The sequence below is a fragment of the Prionailurus bengalensis genome, chromosome X (assembly GCF_016509475.1).
Source record: "Prionailurus bengalensis isolate Pbe53 chromosome X, Fcat_Pben_1.1_paternal_pri, whole genome shotgun sequence".
In the NCBI taxonomy this organism is placed as follows: Eukaryota; Metazoa; Chordata; class Mammalia; order Carnivora; family Felidae; genus Prionailurus; species Prionailurus bengalensis.
The window spans coordinates 125,725,665-125,752,178 of NC_057361.1; the positions used below are offsets into that span (position 1 = coordinate 125,725,665).

General features: G+C 37.2%; 1 protein-coding gene across 1 annotated transcript in view; it reads right to left on the reverse strand.

Moving 5' to 3' along the window:
* Nucleotides 1-26,514, reverse strand: part of GABRA3 (gamma-aminobutyric acid type A receptor subunit alpha3) — a 380,473-nt gene that overhangs the window by 251,432 nt on the left and 102,527 nt on the right. The window contains exon 2 of the mRNA XM_043571691.1: nt 14,900-15,065. Coding sequence (XP_043427626.1) covers nt 14,900-15,039 — 140 coding nt within the window. The 5' untranslated portion in view covers nt 15,040-15,065. The remainder of the gene's footprint in view (nt 1-14,899; nt 15,066-26,514) is intronic.

A 26,514-nucleotide genomic window follows, 5' to 3' on the forward strand; every position in this document is an offset into this window, starting at 1 on the left:
TACAAGGAAAGATAAAATTCTGAAAGAAGCTAGGGATAAATGGACTGTAACATACAAAGGTAGACACATAAGGGTGGTAGCAGACCTATCTACTGAAACCTGGCAGGCCAGAAAGGAATGGCAGGAAATCTTCAATATGATGAACAGGAAAAATATGCAGCCAAGACTCCTTTATCCAGCAAGCCTGTCATTCAGAATAGAAGAAGAAATAAAGGCTTTCCCAAACCAACAAAAACTGAAGGAATTCATCACCACTAAACCAGCCCCACAAGAGATCCTAAGGGAGTCTCTGTAAGTGACATGTTGCAAGTATCACAAAGTACCAGAGACATCATAATAAGCATGAACCCTACAGATAACAAAATGACTCTAAACCTATATCTTTAAACAACAAAACTGAATGAAAATGGACTAAATGCTTCAACCAAAAGACATAGGGTATCAAAATGCATTAAAAAAAAAAGAAACAAGACCCATATATTTTCTGTCTACAGGAGACTCATTTTAGACCTGAGAACACCTTCAGATTGAAAGTGAGGGAATGGACAATCATCTATCATGCTACTGGAAGTCAAAAGAAAGCTGGAGTAGCCATACATATATAAGATAAACCAGACTTTAAATTAAAGGCTGCAACAAGAAATGAAGAAGGACATTATATAATAATTGAGGGTCTATCCATTAGGAAGAGCAAACAATTATAAATGTCTATTCACTGAATTTGGAAGCACTGAAATACATAAAAAAATAATCACAAACATAAGCAATCTTATTGATAAGAATGTGGTAATTGCAAGGAACTTTAATGCTCCACTTACAACAATGGACAGATCATTTAGACAGAGAATCAGTGAAGAAACAATGGCCCTGAATGATACATTGGACCAGGTGACTTGACAGATATATTTAGAACTCTACATCCCAAAGCAGCAAAATATAGTTTCTTCTCAAGTGCACATGGAATATTCTCGAAGATAGATCACATACTGGGTCACAAAACAGCCCTCAATAACTATAAAAGAATTGAGATCATACCATGCATACTTTAAGATCACAATGCTATGAAACTTGAAATCAATCACAGGAAAAAGTCTGGTAATCCTCCAAATGCATGGAGGTTAAAGAGAATCCTACTAAAGAATGAATGGGTCAACCAGGCAATTAGAGAAGAAATTTAAAAATACATGAAACAAATGAAAATGAAAATACAACAATCCAAACGCTTTGGGATGCAGCAAAGGCATTCCTAAGAGGAAAATACATTGCAATCCAGGCCTATCTCAAGAAACAAGAAAAATCCCAAATACAAAATCTAACAGCATACCTAAAGGAAACATAAGCAGACAGCAAACCCAGCAGAAGAGAAATAATAAAGATCAGAGCAGAAATAAACAATATAGAATCTAAAAAAACTGTAGAGCAGATCAATGAAACCAATGTTGGTTCTTTGAAAAAAATAAACAAAATTGATAAACCTCTAGCCAGGCTACTCAAAAAGAAAAGGGAGATGACCCAAATAGGTAAAATCATGAATGAAAATGGAATTATTACAACCAATCCCTCAGAAATACAAGCAATTATCAGGGAATACTATGAAAAATTATATGCCAACAAGTTGGACAATCTGGAAGAAATGGACAAATTCCTAAGTACCCACACACTTCCAAAACCCAAACGGGAAGAAAAAGAAAACTTGAACAGACCCATAACCAGCAAAGAAGTTGAATCAGTTATCAAAAATCTCCCAACAAATAAGCATCCAGGACCAGATGGCTTCTCTGGGGAATTCTACCGGACAGTTAAAGCACAGAAAATGCCTATCCTTCTCAAGCTATTCCAAAAAATAGAAAGAGAAGGAAAACTTCCAGATTCATTCTATGAAGCCAGCATTACTTTGATTCATAAACCAGACAGAGACCCAGTAAAAAAAGGGAACTACAGGCCAATATCCCTGATGAATATGGATGCAAAAATTCTCAACAAGATACTAGCAAATCAAATTCAACAGCATATAAAAAGAATTATTCACCATGATCAAGTGGGATTCATTGCGGGGTGCAGGGCTGGTTCAACATTTGCAAATCAATCCATGTGATACATCACATTTATAAAAGAAAAGAACCACGTGATCCTGTCAATAGATGCAAAAAAGAATTTGATAAAATACAGTACACTTTCTTAATAATAACCCTCAAGAAAGTCCAGATAGGAGGAACATACTTAAACATCATAAAATCCATTTGTGAAAAGTCCACAGCTAAAGCATCCTCAATGGGGAAAAACTGAGAGCTTTCCTCCTGAGATCAGGACCATGACAGGGATGTCCACACTCAGCACTGTTGTTTAACATAGTGTTGGAAGTTCTAGCATCAGCAATCAGACAACAAAATGAAATCAAGGGCATTAAAATTGGCAAAGATGAAGTCAAACATTCACTTTCACAGATGACATGATACTCTACATGGAAAACCCAACAGACTCCACCAAGTCTGCTAGAACTGACACATAATTCAGCAAACTTGCAGGGTACAAAATCAATGTACAGATATCAGCTGCATTTTCATACACCAATAATGGAGCAACAGAAAGAGGAATAAAGAAACGGATCCCATTCACAATTGCACCAAGAACCATAAATACCTAGGAATGAACCTAACCAAAGGAGTAAAAATCTGTATGCTGAAAACTATAGAAAACTTATGAAGGAAATTGAAGACACAAAAAAAAATGGAAAAACATTCCATGCTCATGGATTGGAAGAATAAACATTGTTAAAATGTCAATACTACCCAAAGCAATCTACACATTCAATGCAATCCCAATCAAAATTGTACCAGCATTCTTCTCAAATCTATAACAAGCAATCCTAAAATTTGTATGGAACCACAAAAGACCCTGAATAGCCAAAGTAATCTTGAAGAAGAAAACCAAAGAGGGAAGCATCACAATCCCTGACTTTATCCTCTACTACAAAGCTGTAATCATCAAGACAGTATGGTATTGGCACAAAAACAGACACATGGACCAATGGAATAGAATAGAGAACCCAGAAGTTGGACCCACAAAACTATGGCCAACTAATTTTTGACAAAGCAGGAAAGAGCATCCAATGGAAAAAAGACAGTCTCTTTAACAGATGGTGCTGGGAGAAGTGGACAGCAACATGCAGAAGAATGAAACTAGACCACTTTCTTACGCCATTCACAAAAATTAACTCAAAATGGATAAAGGACCTGGATGTGAGACTGAAACGATCAAAACCCTAGAGGAGAAAGCAGGCAACAACCTCTTTGACCTCAGCTGTGGCAATTTCTTACTTGACCCATCTCCAAAGGCAAGGGAATTAAATCAAAAATGAACTATTGGGACCTCATGAAGATAAAAATCTTCTGCACTGCAAAGGAAACAATCAACAAAACTAAAAGGCAACCAACAGAATGGGAAGAGATATTTGCAAATGACATGTTGTATAAAATGCTAGTATCCAAAATCTATAAAGAACTCACCAAACTCCATACCTGAAAACAAATAATCCAGTGAAGAAATGGGCAGAAGACATGAATAGACACTTTTCCAAAGAAGACATCCAGATGGCCAACAGACACATGAAACAATGCTCAATGTCACTCATCATCAGGGAAATACTAATCGAAACCACATGGAGATACTATCTCATGCTGGTCAGTGGCTAAAATGAACAAATCAGGTGACTATAGATGCTGGTGAGGATGTGGAGTAACGGGAATCCTCTTGCACTGTTGGTGGGAATACAAACTAGTGCAGCCACTCTGGAAAACAATGTGGAGGTTCTTCAAAAAGTTAAAAATATAACTACCCTATGACCCAGCAATAGCATTGCTAGGAATCTACCCAAGGGATACAGGAGTGCTGATGCATAGGGGCACTTGTACCCCAATGTTTATAGCAGCACTTTCAACAATAGCCAAATTATGGAAAGAGCCCAAATGTCCATCAACTGACGAATGGATAAAGAAGACGTGGTTGATATATACAATGGAATACTACTTGACAATGAGAAAGAATGAAATATGGCCATTTGTAGCAATGTGGATGGAACTGGAGAATATTATGCTAAGTGAAATAAGTCAGGCAGAGAAAGACAGATACCATATGTTTTCACTCATATGTGGATCTTGAGAAACTTAACAGAAGACCATGGGGGAGGAGAAGGGGGGAAAAAAGTTACAGAGAGGGAAGGAGGCATACCATAAGAGACTCTTGGATACTGAGAACAAACTGAGTGTTGATGGGGGTGGAGTGGGGAAAGTTGGCGATGGGCATTGAGGACGGTACTTGGGATGAGCACTGGGTGTTGTATAGAAACCGATTTGACAATAAATTATATTTTAAAAAGTTTCTAAATCCATGAACTCAAAAAAAAATACAATAACAATTTTTATATAAAGTGCCGTTCAACATAAACAAAATAAAGATGGGCACTTTTTATTTATTTCTTTTTCTGAAGTTTTGTCTTGTTCTTTAAGTTGGAGCATATTCCTCTGACTCCTCATTTTGCTTTACCTTCTGTGTTTGTGTTCACAAATCGAAGAGCTACTTCTCCTAAATTTGAAGAAATTTCCTTGTGTAGGTATGTCCCCTTTATAAATTGCATGTGCCTTATGGATTTGGCTGGCTGACTGGTGCTCTAGATGGTCTGGGCTGGGGATCTCAGGGCACTGTTCTGGAGACACCATTTTAGGGCCTCTGGAACTGAGATGGGCAGGACCAGAGGGGGGTCCTGTGGCATGCCACACAGATGGCACTCTGGAAGAACCGCTGAAGCTGAAGTGAAAGTAAGCTGAGGGATCTCAGGGCATTCCACACAAGGGGAACCCTAGCAAGATGTCTGGAGCTGAAGTGAGCATGGGCCTAAGTGAAATAAGTCAGAGAAACACAAATATCATATGATTTCACTTATATATGAAATCTAATGAAACACAAGTGAACAAGCAAAAAAAAACAGAAACAGAAAAAGAACCATAAATATAGAGAGTAAACTGGTGGTTGCCAAGAGGGTAGGGGTTTGGAGATGGACAAAATGGGTGAAGGGGATTAAGAGGTACATACTTGCAGTTGTAAGATGAATAAATCATGGGGATTAAAAGTACAGCATAGGGAATGCAGTCAATAATGTTGTAATAACTTTATATGGTGACAAATGATAACTGTGCTTATCCTGGTGAGCATAGCTTAGTGTATAGAACTGAAAAATCACTATGTTGTACATCTGAAACTAATATAACATTGTATGAGAACTATATTTCAATTTAAAGTGGTATAACAAACCTTCTTAGTCTTTTAAAAATAATTTATGTTCAAGGAAATATATCTCAATAGATCTATTAACATAAAAAAATACAGGCACACTTATACTCTTGGACAAAATTAAGATCACTGACCATTTTGGGATTAAGTCCAGAATGTTGGTAGTAATAGCATTAGTTTAACTACACTGAGGACCTAGGTATCCTTATTTCAGGGGGAAGCAGGAGAAGCACAGATGTCAAGCTGCTGATACAGTTCATATAACAACCCAAAGAGAAAAGAAATTTACTTCATTAAAAGGATGGCATTTTCCCTAATACTGTATGTCTCCTAAGGGAAAACATATTTAAAAATAAAACAAATTTGGGGCACTTGGGTAGTTCAGTCATTTAAAAACCTGACTCTTGATCTTGGCTCAGGTCATGATCTCATAGTTCATGATTTTGAGGCAGGGCAGACCTTGCTTTAGATTCTCTCTCTCTCTCTCCCTCTCTCTATGCTCCTCTCTCTCACCATCTCTCTCTCAAAAATAAATAAATAAACTTAAAAAAAATTAAAATTACTGTGCAGAAAATGACATCAGCAAGATGGAGGGCTATGAAATCCCAAAACTCATCTCACCCCAACAAAAGAAGAAAACTAACAAGAACCATAAACAACTATAAACTGAAGAAAATAGCGCAGGGAAAACTCTAGATAAAAAATAACCAGCAAAAATCCAAGGAGCTAAAAAATTGAGGATGGCCACATAGAAAAGTACAGGAAGAATGTTACCTGAATCATCCCATCCCCTAGTCAGGATCTGCTCAACGCCTGGAAGAATGCCCTCATAAGGAGTTCACCACACAGGGAGGAGAGCAGGAGAACCCTAGGAAGCCTCACCATTGTGAATATTTGCAGCTTTTGCTATAGACATCTCCCACAGTCTTCACTGATGCTGATCTCAGCTTACAGAGCATGGAATGCCCCTGTCTGCATCTACTCCCCCAGGCTGGAGCTGTTTCCGAGGTAAGACTTACCTTCAGGGGGCCCAGTTGCTGCTATGCCCTATTCTCAGAGATCTGGCATCAGAGTACCTGATCGTACATGAAACTGGAGCTGTCACTGCTCTTACCAACCCCTGTCCCCAGGTCACCATTTGTGTCACCATTACCAGGGCAGCCTCCAATACCCTGAGTCCCCCCACCCGGGGTCACAAGTTGTGCTTTGAAAGCCATTATTTGGGCCTTGCTGCTGACTTCCTTATCCCCACTCACCAGGTTTTATGTCCTGGCTCTGGGTTGTTATTGCTACTACTGTCCTGGCCAACCCCCATCTCAGGTCAAGACTCTAAACTGTCATTGCTGAGATGGGCTGTCACTTCCCTGAACTCTGCCCCCTGGGTTCCAGGCCATGCCCCATCATTTCCAGGTGTGCTGCTACTATCCTGAGCCCCATTTTCCCCAGCCCAATGGTAGGTTGTAGCTCTGACCCATTGCTGGGACCAGACTGCTTCTACACTGAGCTCCACCTGAAAGTCCCCAGGTGAAGACTCTGCACCATCATTGCCAGGGTGCTACTGCTGACCTCAATCCTACCTCTAAGGTTTCAAGTTGGGTCTCTGACCCATCATAGCTGGAGCCAAGCTCATTGCCCTGAGCTTCATCCCTTGGATCCTAGGTCACATGGTTCTGAACTGGAATTGCCAGGGCTGTGCTGCTACTGCTGTGCCCAGCTCCCTAAATCCCAACATATGCCTTTCATAGACTACCATGAGTTGTGCTACTGCCGTCCTGTGACTGCCCTTGGAGGACATAGTTGAAACTTTGACTCACCATCTCCAGGTTGTGCTACCACAGCATCCCATCCCTGGACCCAAGCCACAACTGCACCTTGTCATCTCGGGGCTCGAATGCCAGTGCTGCATTCTCTCCCACCAGCTGGAATTATAGCAGTGAGCCCTTGAGACCTAGGTACTGGTTCCATGATATATCTACATAGGCCCACACCCTAGACACCAGTACCATAGCTACAGCAAATGTGCCTATGCCCCAAGACAAAGATTCTGTGGTAGTTTCACATGAACCTGATTCTACAACATTGGTTCCAATAATTCTCCAAGGGCTCTGAGTGTCAGGACATCCATCCAGGCACTGGGAAGGATCTTCTTGTCTAGGAGTGTCAGGACATCCATCCAGGCACTGGAAAGGATCTTCTTAGCTAGAACTTCCTCCCATGGGCAACAAAAGGGAAAGGGGAGAACAGGAAGACCCTAGCAGCCTTAGTCTCTGAATACATAGATAGCCCTACCTGGTACTACTACCTGCAGGGCCTCTGAAGCCTTAACCACAGAAAATCCCTAAAGTCTGGCCAATGGCAACCTCAGCCAAAGGAATAGGACAGACTTTACCACTGTGCCTTCTCAGGAACCAAAGATGCTGGATCACACCCAGCTGACACCCTTAGAGCCACCTCTAGGTGAAAGTCTTTTACTACTGAAGCCACTTTTAAAAGACTGTAAGAGGTAAGAGCATGCTCAAATGGGCAGACATCAATGGAAATCCATCAAAGACATGACAAAGCAATGAAATATGACACCACCAAAGGAATAAAATAATACTACAGTAACTGAACCCAAAGAAATGGAGATCTGTGAGTTAACTGAAAAAGAATTCAAAATAATGATTTTTAAGGACGTTCAGTGAAATTCAGGAGAGCACAGATAAACAAATTAATGAATTCAGGAAAACAATACATGAACAAAATGAGAAATTCAACAAAGAACTAGAAATCATCAAAAGAACCAAACAAATTCTGGAGATGAATAATACAATTAATGAAATTGAAAATGCAATAGATAGCTTCAACAGTAGGTTTGATCAGGCAAAAGAATCTTTGAGCTTGAGAACAGATCTTTTCACATTATTCAGTCAGAGGAGAATAAATAAATTAGAATGAAAAAGAGTGAAGAAAGCCCACAAGAACTGTGGGACATAATCAAGAGAAACAATATTTCATTATGGAGGAAGAGAGGAAGAAGGGGACAGAAACTTTATTTAAAGAAATAATGGCTGAAAATTTCTCAAATCTGGGGAGAGATATGGTTATCCAGGTACAGGAAACTAAAAGATCTTCAAAGAGAATTCAACTTAAAGAGATCTTCACTGAGACACATTATAATCAAACTCTCAAAAATTAAGACAAAGAGAGAATCTTGAAAGCAGCAAAATAAAAAAAAATCACATACAAGTAAACTCTGATAAGACTATATAAGCAGATTTCTCAGCATAAACCTTATTAGTCATAAGAAAGTGGAATGATATCTTCAAAATACTCAAAGAAAAAAAACCCTGTCAACCAAGAGTACTTTACCCAGCAAAGCTGTCATTTAGAAATAAAGGAGAGATAAAAAGTTTCCCATACAAACAAAAGCTGAGGGAATTCATAACCACTAGACCTGCCCTACAAGAAATGCTAAAGGAAGTTCTTCAAGATGAAATAAAAATGTGCTCATTACTAATATGAAAACATACAAAAGTATAAAACTCACTGGAAAAGGTACAAATATAGTCAAATTCAAAATACTGATTGGGGTATAAGTCACTTTGAAATCTAGAATATAGGTTAAGAGATAAAAGTATTCAAAAATAGCTATAGCTACAATATTACATTAATAGATACAAAATATAAAAATATTCAAATGGGAATGTCAACATAAACTGTCAGGGGGACAAGTAAATACATAAAAGTTTCTTATGCAACTGAAGTTAAGCTGTTATCTGCTTGAAATAGATTATTATAACTATAAGATATGTCATGAAAGCCTTATGGTAACAGAGCAAAAACCTATAATACACAGAAATGATAAAGAGAAAAGAATCAAAGCAAACCACTACAAAAATTTATCAACTCACAACAAAAGATAGCAAGATGTGAAGAAAGAAACAGGAACAACAAAACAATCAGAAAGCAATTCACAAAGTGATTATAGTAAGCTCATATCTATCAATAATTACTTTAAATGGAAATTGATTAAGTTGGACACAAAAAGACTGGATAAAAAAACCAATACTCATCTATATGCTGCTTACAAGAGACTCATTTAGGCATTAAGAGTACTCACAGGCTGAAAGTGAAGGGATGGAAAAACATATTACAAGCCAATGGAAACCGAAAGAGGGTAGCTATATCTAAGTTACACTTAGATAAATCAAAATATACTTTAAGTCTAAAACTGTCACAATAGACAAAGAAGGTCCTTATAAAATGATAAAAAGGTCAATTGATCAGGAGTATATAATAATTATAAACACCTATTCACTCAATATTGTAGCACCTAAATATATTAAAAAATTATTAACAGATCTGAAGGAAAAAATATACAGAAAAACAATAATAGGGCACTACAATACCTCACTTTCAACAATGGCTACATAATTCAGATGAAAATTAGTAAGGAAATAATGGATTTGTTTTTTTAATATGAAATTTATTGTCATACTGGTTTCAATACCCAGTGCTCATCCCAACAGGTGCCCTCCTCAATGCCCATCACACACTTTCCCCTCCCTCCCACCCACCATAAACCCTCAGTTTATTCTCAGTCTTTAAGAGTCTCTTATGGTTTGCCTCCTTCCCTAACTTTTTTCCCTTCCCCTCCCCCATGGTCTTCTGTTAAGTTTCTCAGGATCTACATAAGAGTGAAAACATATGGTATCTGTCTTTCTCTGTATGACTTATTTCACTTAGGATAACACTCTAAAGTTCCATACACATTGCTAAAAAAGGCCATATTTCATTCTTTCTCATTGCCAAGTAGTATTCCATTGTATATATAAACCACAACTTCCTTATCCATTCATCACTTGATGGACATTTAGGTTCTTTCCATAATTTGGCTATTGTTGGCAGTGCTGCTATAAACATTGCAAACTGGTGCAGCCGTTCTGAAAAACAGTATGGAGTTTCTTCAAAAAATTAAAAATAGATCTACCCTATGACCCAGCAATAGCACTGCTAGGAATTTACCCAAGGGATACAGGAGTGCTGATGCATAGGGGCACTTGTACCCCAATGTTTATAAGGAAAAAATGGATTTGAATGACACCTTCAACCAAATGTACCTAAAATAGGTACAGAATACTCCATCCAGCAGCAGCAGAATACATATTCTTCTAAGTTTACATAAAATATTCTCCAGGATAGATCACAGGTCAGAAAATGTCTTAAAATTTAAGAATATTTAAATTATATCAACTATCTTTCTACCACAACAGCATGAAACTAGAAATCAATAACAGGAAGAAACCTGAAAAATTTGCAAATATGTGGAGATAAAATATGTTTCTGAACAACATAGAAGAAATCAAATATGAAATAAATATATATTGAACCAAACAAAAATGGAAGCACTACATATCAAAATATAGGAAATTCTGCAAAAGCAGTTCTAAGAGAAAAATTTATAGTGATAAAGGCCTAGATTAAGAAATAAGAAAGATCTCAAATAAACAACTTCAAGGAATTAAAAATATAACATACTATGCCCAAAGTTGGCAGAAGAAAGGAAATAACAAAGAGCAGAGTAAAAACAAAGTAGAGACCAGAAAAACAATAGAAAAGATCAACGAAACTAAGAGCTAGTTCTTCTTTTATTAAAAAAAATTAATGTTTATTTTTTAATGTTTTATTTATTTATTTGTGTTTGTGTGTGTGTGTCTGTGTGTGTGTGTGTGTGTGTGTGTGTGAGAGAGAGAGAGAGAGAGAGAGAGAGAGAGAGAGAGAGAGAGAGAATGTTGGGAATATATATATATATATATATATATATATGCCATAAAAAAGAATGAAATCTTGTCATTTGCTAGGATGTAGATAGAGCTAGAGTGTATTATGCTAAGGAAAATAAGTCAGAGAAAGACAAATACTATATGATTTCACTCATAGGTGGTGGAATTTAAGAAACAAAACTGATAAACATAGAGGAACAAAACAGAGAGGCAAACCATAAAAAAGACTGTTAACTATAGAGAACAAACTGAGGGTTCCTGGAGGGGAGGAGGGCAGGGGGAGTGGTTAAATATGTGATGGGTATTAAGGAGGGCACTTTCTGTGTTGAGTACTGGGTGTTGTATGTAAGTGATGAATTACTAAATTCTACTCTTGAAATTAATATTACACTATATGTTAACTAACTGGAATTTAAATAAAAACTTGAAGTAAAAAAGAAGTGGATAAAATAATACAGCAAATGGATTTTTTTTTCAACACACAAAAAACATCATTAAGAAGTTTTGAAAACAAGCAGACAAAAAGAAGCAGCTTTGGTAAGTATCAGAACTACCAATGTATACCGCATATTTTAACGTTGTATTGGTTTCTTATTTTATAGCAAATACAAATGCAGTGCCGACCTTAATATTTAGAGCCAAGGTTTTACTAGTTTCATCCCTCCAAAACATCAGTTGTCCTGGACTTGGAAGAAAGCAACCCCCACAAAAAATATTTTAATGCCCTTGTATTAAATCCAATCACTTCTCTTAGCTTTTTCAAGGAGGATTTCTTGGCCTCCTCTTTAATATAATTACTAAAAGTTTTGGCTATCTGGTTTTCTAAGAATCAATAGGATATAAAAAAAACTGTAAGCAGGAGAGGCTGCAATTCACACTGAGCATTGAGACACAAAAAGAAAAATAGGAACATAGAATTAACATAATGAATGTTCTTCATGATGATCATAAAGTCACCAAGAGACTATTTTCTTTCAAAATTTGTATTTAAGATTATAAGAAACAATGCAATACATTTTTAAAAGAACTTTATTCTCAGAGTTACAATTTAAAAGACTTTAACACTTGAAAAAAATAAAGTTCATGTACTTAGAACTTCCATCCCTCATGGCCCAATGAAATCAGATTCATGAGGAGTTAATAAAACAGAATTAGTCTATGTTTCCAGTCTGGAGTGAAAAACAAAAAGAGCTTCATTGGCCAAGTTTCTAAGGACATATTTGTCTAGGTCTGTAGCCCTCAGCCCCAGGAATTACTGTTGAAAGTGCTGATAGACGGAAAGACTCAGTGTATTAAGATAATCAACTCTGCAAAAATAATTAGGAACATACTTCCAAGAGTATGGGACAGTAGCCAAGTATAAAACAACAACACAAAAGATACCACCAAATAATAAGAGATCTTGTGTAATACTTAAATAATTTCAAGGCTAAGAGGATCATTTCTAATAATAATATTCTCTGAATGAAATGGAGTTTTAAAATCAAAAGAAATTTAATACAGTTGAGGAACACAGTTTGGTGACTAAGAAATAAGACTGCCAAGATGGGAGGAGGCTGGGTTACAATGGGCCTTATAAAATCATGTAAAGGAATTTGGACATTAGTCTAGGGACAATAGGAAGCAATTAAATGACTTTAAACAGAATAGCTATGACTCAACATGCATTGTAGAAAAAATATTGGCTACAGAGTAGAGGTTAGTTTGGGTGGGAGCAAGACGTTAGGAAGTAGGACCAACTAGAGACTCTTTTTTTAATTTTTTTTAAATGTTTATTTATTATTGAGAGACAGAGAGAGACAGAGCATGAGCAGGGGAGGGGCAGAGAGAAGAGGAGACACAGAATCTGAAGCAGGCTCCAGGCTCTGAGCTGTCAGCACAGAGTCAGATGCGGGGCTTGAACTCACGAATAGTGAGATCATGACCTGAGCCAAAGTCAGACGCTTAACTGACTGAGCCACCCAGGTGCCCCAGAACAACTAGAGACTCTTACAGTAGTCCAAATGGAAGACAATATTGGGCTAAACTAGGGTGGTAGCAGAAAAGTTAGAGGAAAGTAAATGAATCCAAAGATGTGGGAGGTCGAAATTACATATCTTGATGAATAATTCAATATAGAAAGTGAAGGGTAGAAAAGTGGCAAAGATGATTCCAAGTTTCTGGCTTGAGCAATGGGGTGCATAGTAGTGTTATTGACTAAAATAAGGAAACTGGAAGAGGAGCATATCATGTTTGTTTGTTTGTTTGTTTGTTGCTTTGTTATTGGTAAGAGTGGGGGAGAGAGATGGAGATGATGAGACTACTTTGGACATACTGAGTTCAAGGAGTTTATGGAACAGCCAAGTGGACATGTCCAATAAACAAATATAGAGGTCTGACATTCAAGAGAAATTAGGAGTGACAATTAAGATAAGAGTCATAGGCATATGTAGAAGGTTATGATGTCATGGAGATAGATTAAATCACTCAGAGTCTGTATGGTAAGAACACCTAAAACAAAATAAAGAAAAACATCAACACATTAGTGATGAACAAAGGAAAAGAAGATTACCAAAAATACTACAAAAGATCTTTATATCACAAAAGCTTTTAATACAGCTGTGTAATATTGTGGAAAATACTATAGAAAGCATAGCCATAAAAGTATGAAAAAAAATAGGTGTATTATTTACTGTTGGTACTATGTCCAGCCCTCTTTTACTGGACCAGTGAAACTGTCCCTCTGCTACTTCAAGTATTAACATTGGCTGAAGTAAATCACCTCACCTGAAAATACTGGGGAGGTTATGCCTTCCTCCAGGCAGCCCACGGGCAATGGCTGATTAAGAAGTGTCTACAGAAGTCCAGGCCCCTTGCCTGAATGTAGGCCAAATCTGTAGTGCCATTCATTCCCATGGGTCAAATGGAGGCTATACTTCAAATGAAATCACATCTTTCCTTTACTTTTTCCCCTTTCCGACCTTGCTTTCCTTGCTTCCTTACAAGTTTCTCTGAGCACACTCTCTATAAATTATATGCTTTTGAATCCTTGTCTCAGGCCCTGATTGTAGAGAACTTAATCTAAGAAACGGAAATTGTCTCTGAAGTAAAAGAAGGAATTATTCTTAAACCACTTATTTCTATTTTATGCATGTGTGTGTGTGTGTGTGTGTGTGTGTGTGTGTGTGTTATTTCACAAGAAAAGGGAGTTAAAGAGGGAGGGAAGAATCAACAAGTTTGAATCTTGCTACATGATACTAAAAAAAGTTAAAATGTTGAATAATATAAGAACAGACAAATGTTCATTTTAGTAACAGAGCCAACATTGGCCACTTTGGTTGCAGATATTGCATTAGAGTCGTGGGGTTGGAAGTCAGAGTACAGCAGTGGAAGAATGGATGAGAGGTGAGTATGTAAAGGGTAAAAAAACCTACTTCTTCAAGAAGTACAACTGGAAAGAGGAGAAAGGATTTAAGGCACTATTTGCAGGGAGGATTTTAAAACTTAACATGGGAGGTTCTTGATCACATTTAAATGCTAATGGGACATTAGCCAATGGGACAGAGCCAATAAAAAGGGACAAGATCTAACAGAGAAAAGAGAAAACTGAATGCAAATGGTTGGAGAGAACTGCTCTTAAGATGTTACAGAGGGAATTTAAACACGGGCTAGAGAGTTGCTCAAAAAGACCTTTGAGATCTATTTCTACCTTGAGAGTCTGAGATGAAGATGTTTTTTAAAATACAATGTAATGTCTTAGCATCAGGAACAGGAGTACCTAAGTTCATCTGAGAAAAAAATCAAAAGTTTTGGTCTAAGGCAAGAATTTATCACAGTTTTCTTTTGTTCTAGGAGTTAAACATTCTTACCCGCCAATATCCTGCTTCACAAAGTCCCCAGGTTCTTGTCGTCTTGATTCCCCTTGGCCAGTTGCTCCAGGAAAAGTATTAATCAGGAAAAGAAGCCCAAGGCTGCTTGTGTAGAAGTGACTCATTTGTGTAACTATCATCTTCTTAGGCACCAACTTGGAGAGACCTGTGAGATTCACGTTCAGGGAAAAGAGGAAGGAGAAGGGGTAGAAGACAAAAAAGAAACCGGGAGAAAATATTTTATTCAACTCTATTAGAGCCATTTAACTTCCCTAGTATCCAGTTACTAAATGATTACTGAGACAATTCCCTTTCCCCAGTTCATCAATGCCACCAAAATTTACTCCCAACATATTGCTTTCTTGAATATTCCAAAGTCCATTCAAGAAAGAATAAAGAGCTCTAAATCAGTAATTTGGAGTCATAGGTTAGTTTCATCTCTTTCCCTGTCTTCTCTCAGCTGCAGTTACTTTTTTCATAATCCAAGAGTTTAAAATAATCCTCCATGTCTTCATTTTCCTCCAATGCCTTTGCCATAGTTAACATAATGTGTAACATTGTAGGTGATATTAGAATTTTAAGACCTGAAATCTCTTTATAGCATTTTTGGGAGTGATTCTCATTTGATAAAATTAAGCAACTTTCCAAAGTATCAAAGGGCTTGGAGTAGATGAACTGTTTCCTCTGAATCAGGTTTAGAAAATGATGAATGATGAAACACCATGGCTCTTGAATAGAAATGTAATGTTTCCCCATAAAGAGATATTTGAGAGCAAAGTCAGCCCCATATAGAAGCCACAACATAAAGAAGAAATCCAAGCATGTCCTCTTGGTACAGAAGACCCTTAAAAAGGTAAGAAAATTATAGTGATGATAGAATTATGTTATTTAGAGTTGCCTATGTGCAAGGCTATTTTATGAACTCTGGACTGGTGGGTGTTTACCTAAGACATGGGGTTTGAAAACAGTGTAAAGTGGCACTTTCTTGCCATCTATGAACCTTATGGCTTGAGTCTAAGACACCAACCACTTGAATGATACCTAATTCTCATCTAATACCATACTCTTTTTAAATCCTATCAGTGGTTTCACTTCCAGTGAGAATAGAAGGATATAAAACTATTTTTCCAAGGAAAGTTTATGCAAGGGACTAATATGTAAAACAGATACTTAGTGGAGAGCTATTGTGGTTGATAAGAAGATAAAGAACAAGTCTTTTTAAACTTATCCCACCCCCCAAAAAACAGACATTATGTTCTATACTCAATTGTCTTCTTGAATCTTTGTGATGAGAAAACATCTATTTTGAGTTGCTGCCTAGGCATTTTATACTACGGCAACCCTGCTTATACCCAGAATCTGGACATTTAAATTTATTCATTTATTTTGAGAGTGGGGGCAGGGGGATGGACAGAGAGAGAGAATCCCAAGTATGCTCCATGCTGTCAGCCTGGAGCCTGACACAGGATCAATCTCACAAACCATGAGATCATGACCTGATCCAAAATCAAGAGTCAGACACTTAACTGACTGAGCCATCTAGGCACCCCAAGTCTGGATATTTAGATAAGGACCCAAACTTAGGATTTCTACCAGAAGTTCCTGCTTTGCTTTTCCCACAGCATCTTTTCAAATAACCACTTAGAATTGAGCCCACAAAAAGTTAGTGATCTCCATCCCAACCACCTCATAAGTAACAAGTACTTGTGACCTTGCTTTTTATGTCCTGCTAGCTTGTGACCTAGGATGGAGGACTGACATTCCCCCAGCTCATTCTACTTCCCTGTTCTGGGATTTGTAAGTAAATGAATCTTGTGACTTTATTTCTTTTGCGTGAACATATTAAAACTGCACCTGCAAATCAAAACAACCCCAGGGTTTTCGCTTTTGCAAAATAGAAGCTTGTATGCTGAGGGAGCCACCTGTTGACCTTGTGTGGGTGGTTCATGCCTCTTCGTTTATCAGGTCATAATCCACATATTCTTTTTATTTCTTTTTAATTTTTTTAGTGTTTATTTACTTTAAGACAGAGAGAGACAGAACATGAGTGGGGGAGGGGCAGAGAGGGATGGAGACACAGTATCCGAAGCAGGCTCCAGGCTCCGAGCTGTCAGCACATAGCCCGACGTGGGGTTTGAACTCATGACTCACGAGATCATGACCTGAGTCATGATACTTAACCAACTGAACCACCCAGGCACCCCTGCATATTCTTAATTTAATACACCAACTATGGGTCTCCTTCAACAGAATCTGGTACAGGCATAGAAAACTATGATATGGAAAAGATGAACTTCTGACATGAAGAAATGTCCACATTACAGATAGAAATAGTCATAACATTAGATTGTGTCATAAAAAAATGCCAATATTTGACAATGTTTGCTTTACAAAAACAGCATTTTTTTTTAATTTTTTTTTCAACGTTTATTTATTTTTGGGACAGAGAGAGACAGAGCATGAACGGGGGAGGGGCAGAGAGAGAGGGAGACACAGAATCAGAAACAGGCTCCAGGCTCTGAGCCATCAGCCCAGAGCCCGACGCGGGGCTCGAACTCACGGACCGCGAGGTCGTGACCTGGCTGAAGTCGGACGCTTAACCGACTGCGCCACCCAGGCGCCCCAAAAACAGCAATTTTTTATGTTCAATTTAGTATATGGGCTGTGACATTCATGATTTATTAACTGTACAAGAGTTGATGGTCATTTTACAGAAATGAACAGAAACCATACAATTCAGAAAACCATAGCATATAAGTAAGAAATTATGGTGCATGAACCGATGATTCTGGGGCATGAGAAACATCTATAGTATGAACAGTATTATATATACTTGAACATCTACAGTTCTTTAGCATAATCTAATGTTGTATGATTACATGATAAATGTTAATGCTCAAATAATCATGATACAAAATTAACAATTGCTGTACAGGAACAAAGAGACTTGGTATCGTATATGAAGGCCAAATTGCAAAAATAATCCATGGAATATGTGACAGAACTATGATGGATGCTCAGAAAACATAAGTACATGAGCAATAATCCTGAGTATATGACAAGACAGCCATGCTGCATGAGCAAGGAGACTCAGTATGTGTGTTTCAACTACACTATCCTACTATATACTATGGGTTATGATTATGGTAGACAAACATTTATTTTTAGTTCTCACACTATGAATAGATGCCAGTGATGCAGAAGCAAATGTCCATGATTTAGAAGCAGAAAACTATGATGTATCATATGATGCATAAAAGACAATTTTATATGAACTCGGACTAAGGTACATGTTCACATAACTATGAGAAGATAGCCATCACCTATAGAAGAGATTAGACATAATATGTGTCCTCCAACTACCATAACATTTTGTTAATAAACATTATTATTATAATTCATGTGAATACATTTGTGCATAAAACCATTTGACCATAGTATGTGTCAGAAAACCATAGCACATGAGCCTAATAATCACTGAACAAGAGAACAGGGCCTTCATAAACACTTCCTTAAGACATTATACATGATCAAAAGCATGCCACTGGACTATTTCACAGCAATGTGAATATAGTTAACACTAATAAACTGTACATTTAAAAGTGGTTAAGATTTGTGGCACCTGGGTGGCTCAGTTGGTTAAGTGTCCGACTTCAGCTCAGGTAATGATCTCATGGTTCATGAGTTTGAGTCTAGTGTAGGGCTCTATGCTGACAGCTCAGAGCCTGGAGACTGCTTCTAATTCTGTGTCTCCCTCTCTCTCTCTCTGCCCCTTCCTCACTCAGGCTCCCTCTCTCTCTGTCTCCCAAAAATAAATAAACATTAAAAAATTAAATAAAAATAAAAAATAAAAATGGTTAAGATTTGTTATGTGTTTTTTTACCACAATTAATTTTAATTAAAAAAATGCTACTGGAACAGGTAGCCTTAGAAAGTTATCAAATATGTACAAAACCAGCCCCAGTCCTTGTATTTATATAGAAAAATGTGGCACATTAGCAGATATTAACATTAAATGAACATACATCCATGACACATGCTCAGATGACCATCAAACAAACACAAACAAGGACTGTAGGACATCAGACCCTTAAAATTCTTATGACAAGCTTGGTGAATTTTCAAGTGACCATGGTGCATAAACTAAAAACTGTAACACTTAAAGAGCCTTCAGCTACAGCCTTTAGCTGGAGACAACTAAGGTATACCTAGACAACCATGATGTGTGTGAAGAGGTATTTTGTATAACAGTTCTTAACCATGATGTGTGCATACACAATGTGTGTATCATAGCAACCATGATCAGGAATTTAAGTGACATGGTTTAGGAGCAGATGGCCATGCTAGCTAAGTGGACTGCATGGTGCAGAACAGAAGGCTATGGTGCAAAAGTAAACAGACATGCTCAATTTTTTTTTCACTAGAGTCAAGGGCTAAGACACAGATGCAAGTGGCCACAATGAAGAACTGACATTTTTAGTTATCATGATCAATAGTGAATAAATAGCTATTTATAGCATATGAACAAAGAAATATAGCATATACAACCATAGTGAAAGTGAAAATTACAACAAGGAAACATCACATAATAACATGGCTATTTAAACCACTATGCTGCATGAACAGAGTGTAAACCTAATACTAGTTTTAAAGTTAGTGTAAAGAAGCCAGGCCACATTGCAAAAGTATACAACCATGATGTATGCTTATATAAGTACAGCACATGGATAAACACCAATGACCTATGAACTTACAACCAATGAGCATATTCAGATAACCATGGGCTTAATAGCAGATGCCTGTAATAGGAGCAGACTGACTATGAAATAGGAGGGACAACCCGTGTGCAGGCTAAGATAATCTTGGTGTTAAAATGAGTTGTCTGTGGTACATGAACACACAATTTTGACACATCCTTAAGGCACCATAATACGTGCTTGTACAGCCAAAATAGCAAACGGTTATTGAACCAATTGAGTCTGCTCAAGAGCTAAAGAGTACAAATAACAAATCAGAGAGAAATACTATCTATAAGGTGATGACTTGTAAATTAATATCTCTATATCTGATATCTCTGCAATCCACATCTGTACTAAGATTACTGAGAAGTATATTAAGCCTAACATGTTAAAATCTGAGGTTCAGATATTCATTTGCCTCCACACACAAAGTCCCCCTATAGTCTTTGCCATCTCAGGTAATGGTAATTCTACCCTTCCATTTGCCCAGAGTAAAAACTCTGATGTCATCTTGACTCCTCTTGTGTCATACTCCATATCCAATCCATCAGAAAATCTCATTGGCATTCTACTTAAAAAGAAACATATCCAGAATAAAACCACTGGTTGTCACCTCTGCTGCTATGACTCTGGCTCATTATATGATTGTAAAAGCCTCTCAACTGGGCTTGTTGACTCTGTACTTGCTCCTCTTACAGTCTTTTCTCTATACATATAACAAACTGAACTTTAATAGTGTTAGGTCAGATCACATCTCTCTTCTGTTCAAAATCCTCCAATTTCTTCCCAGATCAAAAGCCATGTTATGATCTACAAAGACCTATATGATCTAATCTCCAAATAGCTGGCTAACCTTATCCTTTACTACCCTTTTCTCTCACTCCATTTCAGCCACCATGGCCCCCTTGCTGCCAATTGGATATTCCAGGCATGCTCCAGCTCTAGGGCCTTTGCAACTGCTATTGCCTCTACTGGGAATATTCTTCCATCTAATTTCAAGATACTTTGCTCCTTCTCTCACTTCCTGTTTTTGTTCAACTATAACCTTTCTCATTGAGGTCTTCCCTGACCACCCTGTCTAAAATTTCAATCCTTCCTTACATCCCACATACTTCCTATGCAGTTGCCTGCTCTATTTTTCCTCATTTGTGCTTCTAATATATATTTCATATTTTTATTCTTGTCTGTTATTCCAGTAGAATATAAGATCAATGAGGACAAGACATTTTGCTTGTTTTATTCACAGATATATGCCCAATGCATAGAAGAATGCCTGCTAAATAATGCATACTTAATAAATAGTTAATTAATGAATGTCATTTTGTAAAAGTCACATCCATAAATGAGGTAAGATAGTATAAAGGATAGGGTATAGAATAGGCTTTGGAACCCACCAGATCAAGGGACTACTAGTACTACCAAATACTAGTTGTGTTAGGCTTTAAAGACTTCCTTCTTTATGTAAAATGGGGATAATAATCCTCATAAGAATTCTAAAGATTAAATAATATACATAAGATGCCTGGATAAAAACTTGTTACCAGGATGAGTCTGCTGCTAAGTCCTGTCCAAATATAAATTCATTTTATCACAAACTTTTGAGCACCTACTATGTACAAGGCACTGTTACAGCATATTCTTCAGTTAGGATTCCTAAATATTGTTTACCTCAGTGTCTAGAAACTACCAGATACTGATACTCTGCCAACCAACTCCCCTATTGGATGCTATGAGGCACTATCTGCCACTACTTTACCTGAACAGGCATTCCAAGCTGCTACTCAGATACTACAAAGCCAATTCTCACATTTCTTTGCCTCAGTGTGTCACAAGAGTTTCATTTGAGGCCATATAAATCCACTTAGCTTCAAAGCACAGCAATTATTAAAAGTTTTGGAGCCAGAAACCTCTTAGTGACAATTCTTGATATACCACGCAGAAATCTGACATTGAATGAATGATTTGACTTAGCATTCTCATCTTTAATCCCTTGATCCTGCCACCTTTAAATTGCCCATTATCACCTTCATGTTCCTACTTCCTTTCTTGCTGTACTTGGGTTACATACATAGTTCATAATTAATATCATTAAAACCATTCTCTGGTATGTATCTTCAACACACTTGCTTCTCTCTTACTCTATTGTAATTTCCTGGAAAAACATAAACCCTGGTTAAATCCATCCTTTTGCCTTCAAATGAGCAGCTAAATATAGCTGGAGAAAAGTGCATAATTATGCTTGACTGGTCTGTCTAAATTTTTCTTCACCATACTTTAAATATGCCATGATCCTTTTACATTTGCCAAAAAAATTTACTCTTCCACTTTCTGAAACAGCTATTATTATTTTTTTACTTTCTTTTAAGTCTCCAGTAACTCCCCTCCTAGACTCTCAGAAGACAACCTTGCTTCTTATTTTACCAAGAAAAGTAAAACAATCGGAAGGCTTCATTTTCTTAATATCAATTATACCAGCTTATCTGGATCTTAGCCATATACATTACCTTCCCCATTGTTACCAGGGGTGTCTGTGCTGTTATTGAATACTATCCCTTCCACATGTGCCCTGGATCTCATTCCCTGTCTCCTGCCCAAGAATTTTACTTCAGTGATTTTTTTTATCTCTCCCACACTTATCAGTTTTCTCCTCTCCACTGACTCATTCCCTGTAGCATAAAAAATGATATAATATCATCCATCATTTAAAAAAGAAAGCCTTCCCTTGACCTATATTCCCTTCCAACCCTTTCCTAACATGTTTTCTTCCTTTTATGGTAACTCATTTTAATAATTTTTGATATCACTATCTCAACTTCCTCACTTCTCATTCTCTCACACCACTTATACCAATCAGGTATTTTCACCTATTACTCCACTGAAACCACTCTTTTCATTCATTCAGAAGTTCTGAAGCACCATTTACATACCAGGCACTGTTCTAGGTGCTGGGAATACAGCAGTCAACAAGACAACCAAAAATCAAATAAAGAGAAGAACACTAGACCAAGAACTCCTCTCTCATACACACCCCACGTCAAATTCACCTATATCCAATCCACATCTATACTTTGATTTCTTTCTTCCATAACCTACATCCAAACTATCAGTTTATCCTTGTGACTTCAAGACAGATTCAGACTCTGACCACTTCTTAACACCTCCAGTGCCCACAAGCTGGTATAACCCATCATCTCTTACACCCAGAGTAGCCTCCCAACTGGTCTCTCTGCTTCCTCTCCTGCCCCCTACAGTGCATTCTCTGCACAGCAGCCAGAATGAGGTGTTTTTTCTTTCAAATATAAATCAGATTATATCACCCCATTCTCAATTTTTTATGTACATTTTCATTGGATCCAAAGTACTTGCCATGGCCTATAAGAATATATTTTATTTGTACACTGACTAACTCTGAATTTCACCTCTTTCTACTTGTTTTCTCCCTACTCATATTAGGTTAAACTGATGTTCCTACTATTCCTGGAAAACGCCCAAGATGTTCCTGCCTTAGGGGCATTGCACTTGTTCTTCCCTCTGTGATAAATGCTCTTCCTCAATATATCAGTTTGGTTCACTCCTTCACTTTTTTTTAGGATTCTAGTCCTGTGTCAGCACTTCAGAGAAACTTTCCCTGATTACTATTATCTAAAACTGCATATTTCTTCCTCATTTCTCTCTACTCCCTTACCCAGTTCCATTTTTTATAGGATACAGCTCTGCATAAAATTACATTGTATATTTATTCTCTGTTTCCCCCACTAGATATAAGCCGCATTAGTACAGAAACATTATATATTTTTCTGGGCCACAGAACAGTGCCTGGCACATGGTAACTACTCAATAAAATATTTGTTGAAAAACAGAAAAAATACTTTCCGGAGTTCATGCCTACACTATTCTAGACATCTTTTCCTTCCCAGAGATATATTCTTAAGACTATCTTTCCCTCCTAAAGCCTTTTCCCCATGTTTTTTCAATCTTTCACTTTATGGAAAACAAATGATCCTATGTCCTCAGCCTCTAAACAGAAAAATCTCCCTTTCTCCTTTCTATAAATGGATTTGGGTTGACATCAAAAACACTACTTCACTGGGGCACCTGGGTGGCTCAGTTGGTTGAGCATCCCACTCCGACTCAGGTCATGGTCTCACGGTTTGTGAGTTCAAGTCCCTCATCGGGCTCTGTGCTGACAGCTCAGAGCCTGGAGCCTGCTTCAGATTCTATGTCTCCCTCTCTCTCTCTGCCTCCCCTGCTCACACTCTGTGTCTTTCTCTGTCAAAAATAAATAAACATTAAAAAAAAACACTACTTCAATAACTTTCCTCTTAAGTGTAGATGTGCACATTCCCATACATCATGCAACTGAGGGACAGGATCAGAATTGTCTCATATCCTCGATGCCACTTTGAAATTATTCCTCCTCTGTGTGCACACACTCCTTGTCATTTGAGGTTCATGCCACCTATCTGTATCACTCTGTGCCTTCATTAGTCTTCTGTCAACCTCCTTGTAGCCTTTTCACACTGAATCAAAAACAGTGTTCAGCTCACACTTTTTATGTCCTTCCATCATCTTCAGTATTTCATTATTGATGTTGATAATGTATCTATCATGATTATTTGACCTACACAACCCCCATGACTTTCTCTTCTTTTCCAGTATGGCAGATCTGTGCCCATAGACACATCCTGTATCTTATCATTAATTACTCACACATCACAAGTGTTAAACTACAGTATCTCTACTTTCTGTCATTCTGTTATTCTTCTAGTTTTTAAATATTACTTCTATTCTATTCACTCTTTGAAATTAGTGTTGTCTATTGGTCCTTCCATCATCTTCTAGTCTCTTGCTGTTGCATAGTGTTACTTCTTTTCATTTCAAGGCTGAACCAAATAAAAAATCACTCTTTTACCAGCACTTTATATATCTGAACTTCCATTGTATTTGCCCAGAAATACTTCTTTGGACCAATGAAAAAAAATCTGTGTTCCCTTGGACTGGTGAGTGATGCTTAAGAAAATTCCACAATCATGCAAATCAGCTGTAGGACAAACCTGTCTCCAATGCCAGCACCATTATATGATCTTTTGATCTGTCATGAATCAGCTCTCTTCTCTACTCTTCTCAACTGTTCTAAACTTTTGTCATTCTTTCCCAAGTTACCTATCCAAGGAAATTTGCATTTTCTTTAGTAAAAATCCAAGATTATCAAGGACAAAACATCCATAGGAGACACTAACAGTGCTTTACTTATATCCTTTTAAATCTCTTTATCAGTTTCATATACACTGACTCTCTCAACAAGTACCATCTTCATCTCTTTGTCTGTGCAAATTGAAAATCAGAAGTGCCTGGAAATTTGAGTCACCGACCTAGAATAGCCCTTAACCAGGATTGGCATGTGCAGAGGTTCAAATACTATAGCATCCCAATGGGGACAAAACTGAGATGTGACTAACACTGTCTCATAATACTTGGCTTGACATATTCTTGCTTGTTCTCTTTCCCTTCTTGCTCCACTTTCCACTCCTCTATAGGTTTTTTGGGGGAACGCTTCTTAATAAATCATTTTCACATAAATCCTAATCTCAGAACCTGCTTCTGTGGGGCCCAATTTAAGACATCAGCCCTGTCCCAACCTATAAAATTTATTCATTTTTATACTTATACTTACTTTCTCTTCCATTCATTTCAGAAAGTAATATTAACCTGTCCCTTTAAAGATTACCTGTCAACCTTAGATTTTAGACTATCTTTTAGACTATAAATATAATCAAGTTTCTCTCATCCTAAAAAAAATCCTATTAATATGTTCCTTTTTAGTTATCTTATTCCCTTTCTCTATCAAGATTTTTAAATGGGTAATTCACAATTTTTAATCTCAACTTACTCCTCTTCTATTTATTATTTTATAAACTATTTTCTACCTTCTTCTTTGACCACTTACTTCAATGAAACTATTATCTCAGTGTGATCATTTCACTAAAACTGCTATGTCAGTGATCACCAATAATGTTGGTATTAAAAATATAAACCACATCTTAGAGCACCTATTGGATTAAACTTCTTTCTACCTTCCCTCCTCCTTTATTTATTTCCCTTTTCCTCCTCTCCCTCCTTCTAGCACTGATAAAAACCTCATCCTCTGAAATTCCTTGAGCTCCACGTTACGATGCTAGTTATACTACACCTCTGACCATTTCTACTCTATCTCTTTTGTAGGCTTCTCCTTTAGAGGGATACTTCTAAAATTTGAGGCTTCCTGGCTTGGGATTAATACAATTCAAGATATATTTCCTATCAGACACAAATGGTGAAAAACTATATAATCTATACTGGAAAAACCTTAAAATATCTGAATATAACAAAACATTATGAATAGTAAACTAGGAGACTTGAAAAAGAACAGAATACAACTTCTGGAAATAAAAACGCTTTGAAAAGTAAAGTGTATGTCTTAATAGTACACATACTACATATAAATAGAAACAGATTACCTATCTTCTACACCAGAAGAGGAGAGAAAAAATAAAATAACTTAAGAAATACCAATCCAAATAAGAAACAAAAGAAAACAAAACACGCAGGATACATAGAAAGTATTAAAAGCTGACAATTTTGGGGGCACCTGGGTGGTTCAGTTCATTGAGCATCTGACTCTTGGTTTTGGCTCAGGTCATGATCTCATGATTGGTAGGATCAAGCTCTATGTGAGGTTCCACAATGATAGCATGGTCCTGCTTGGGATTCTCTTTCTCCCTCTACTTCTGTCCCTCCCCACTCGCACATGCTCTCTCTCTCAAAAATAAATAAATAAACATTAAAAAATCAGGATAGATAAAAAATTTTAACAAGATGAGTAACAAATCTGATCTA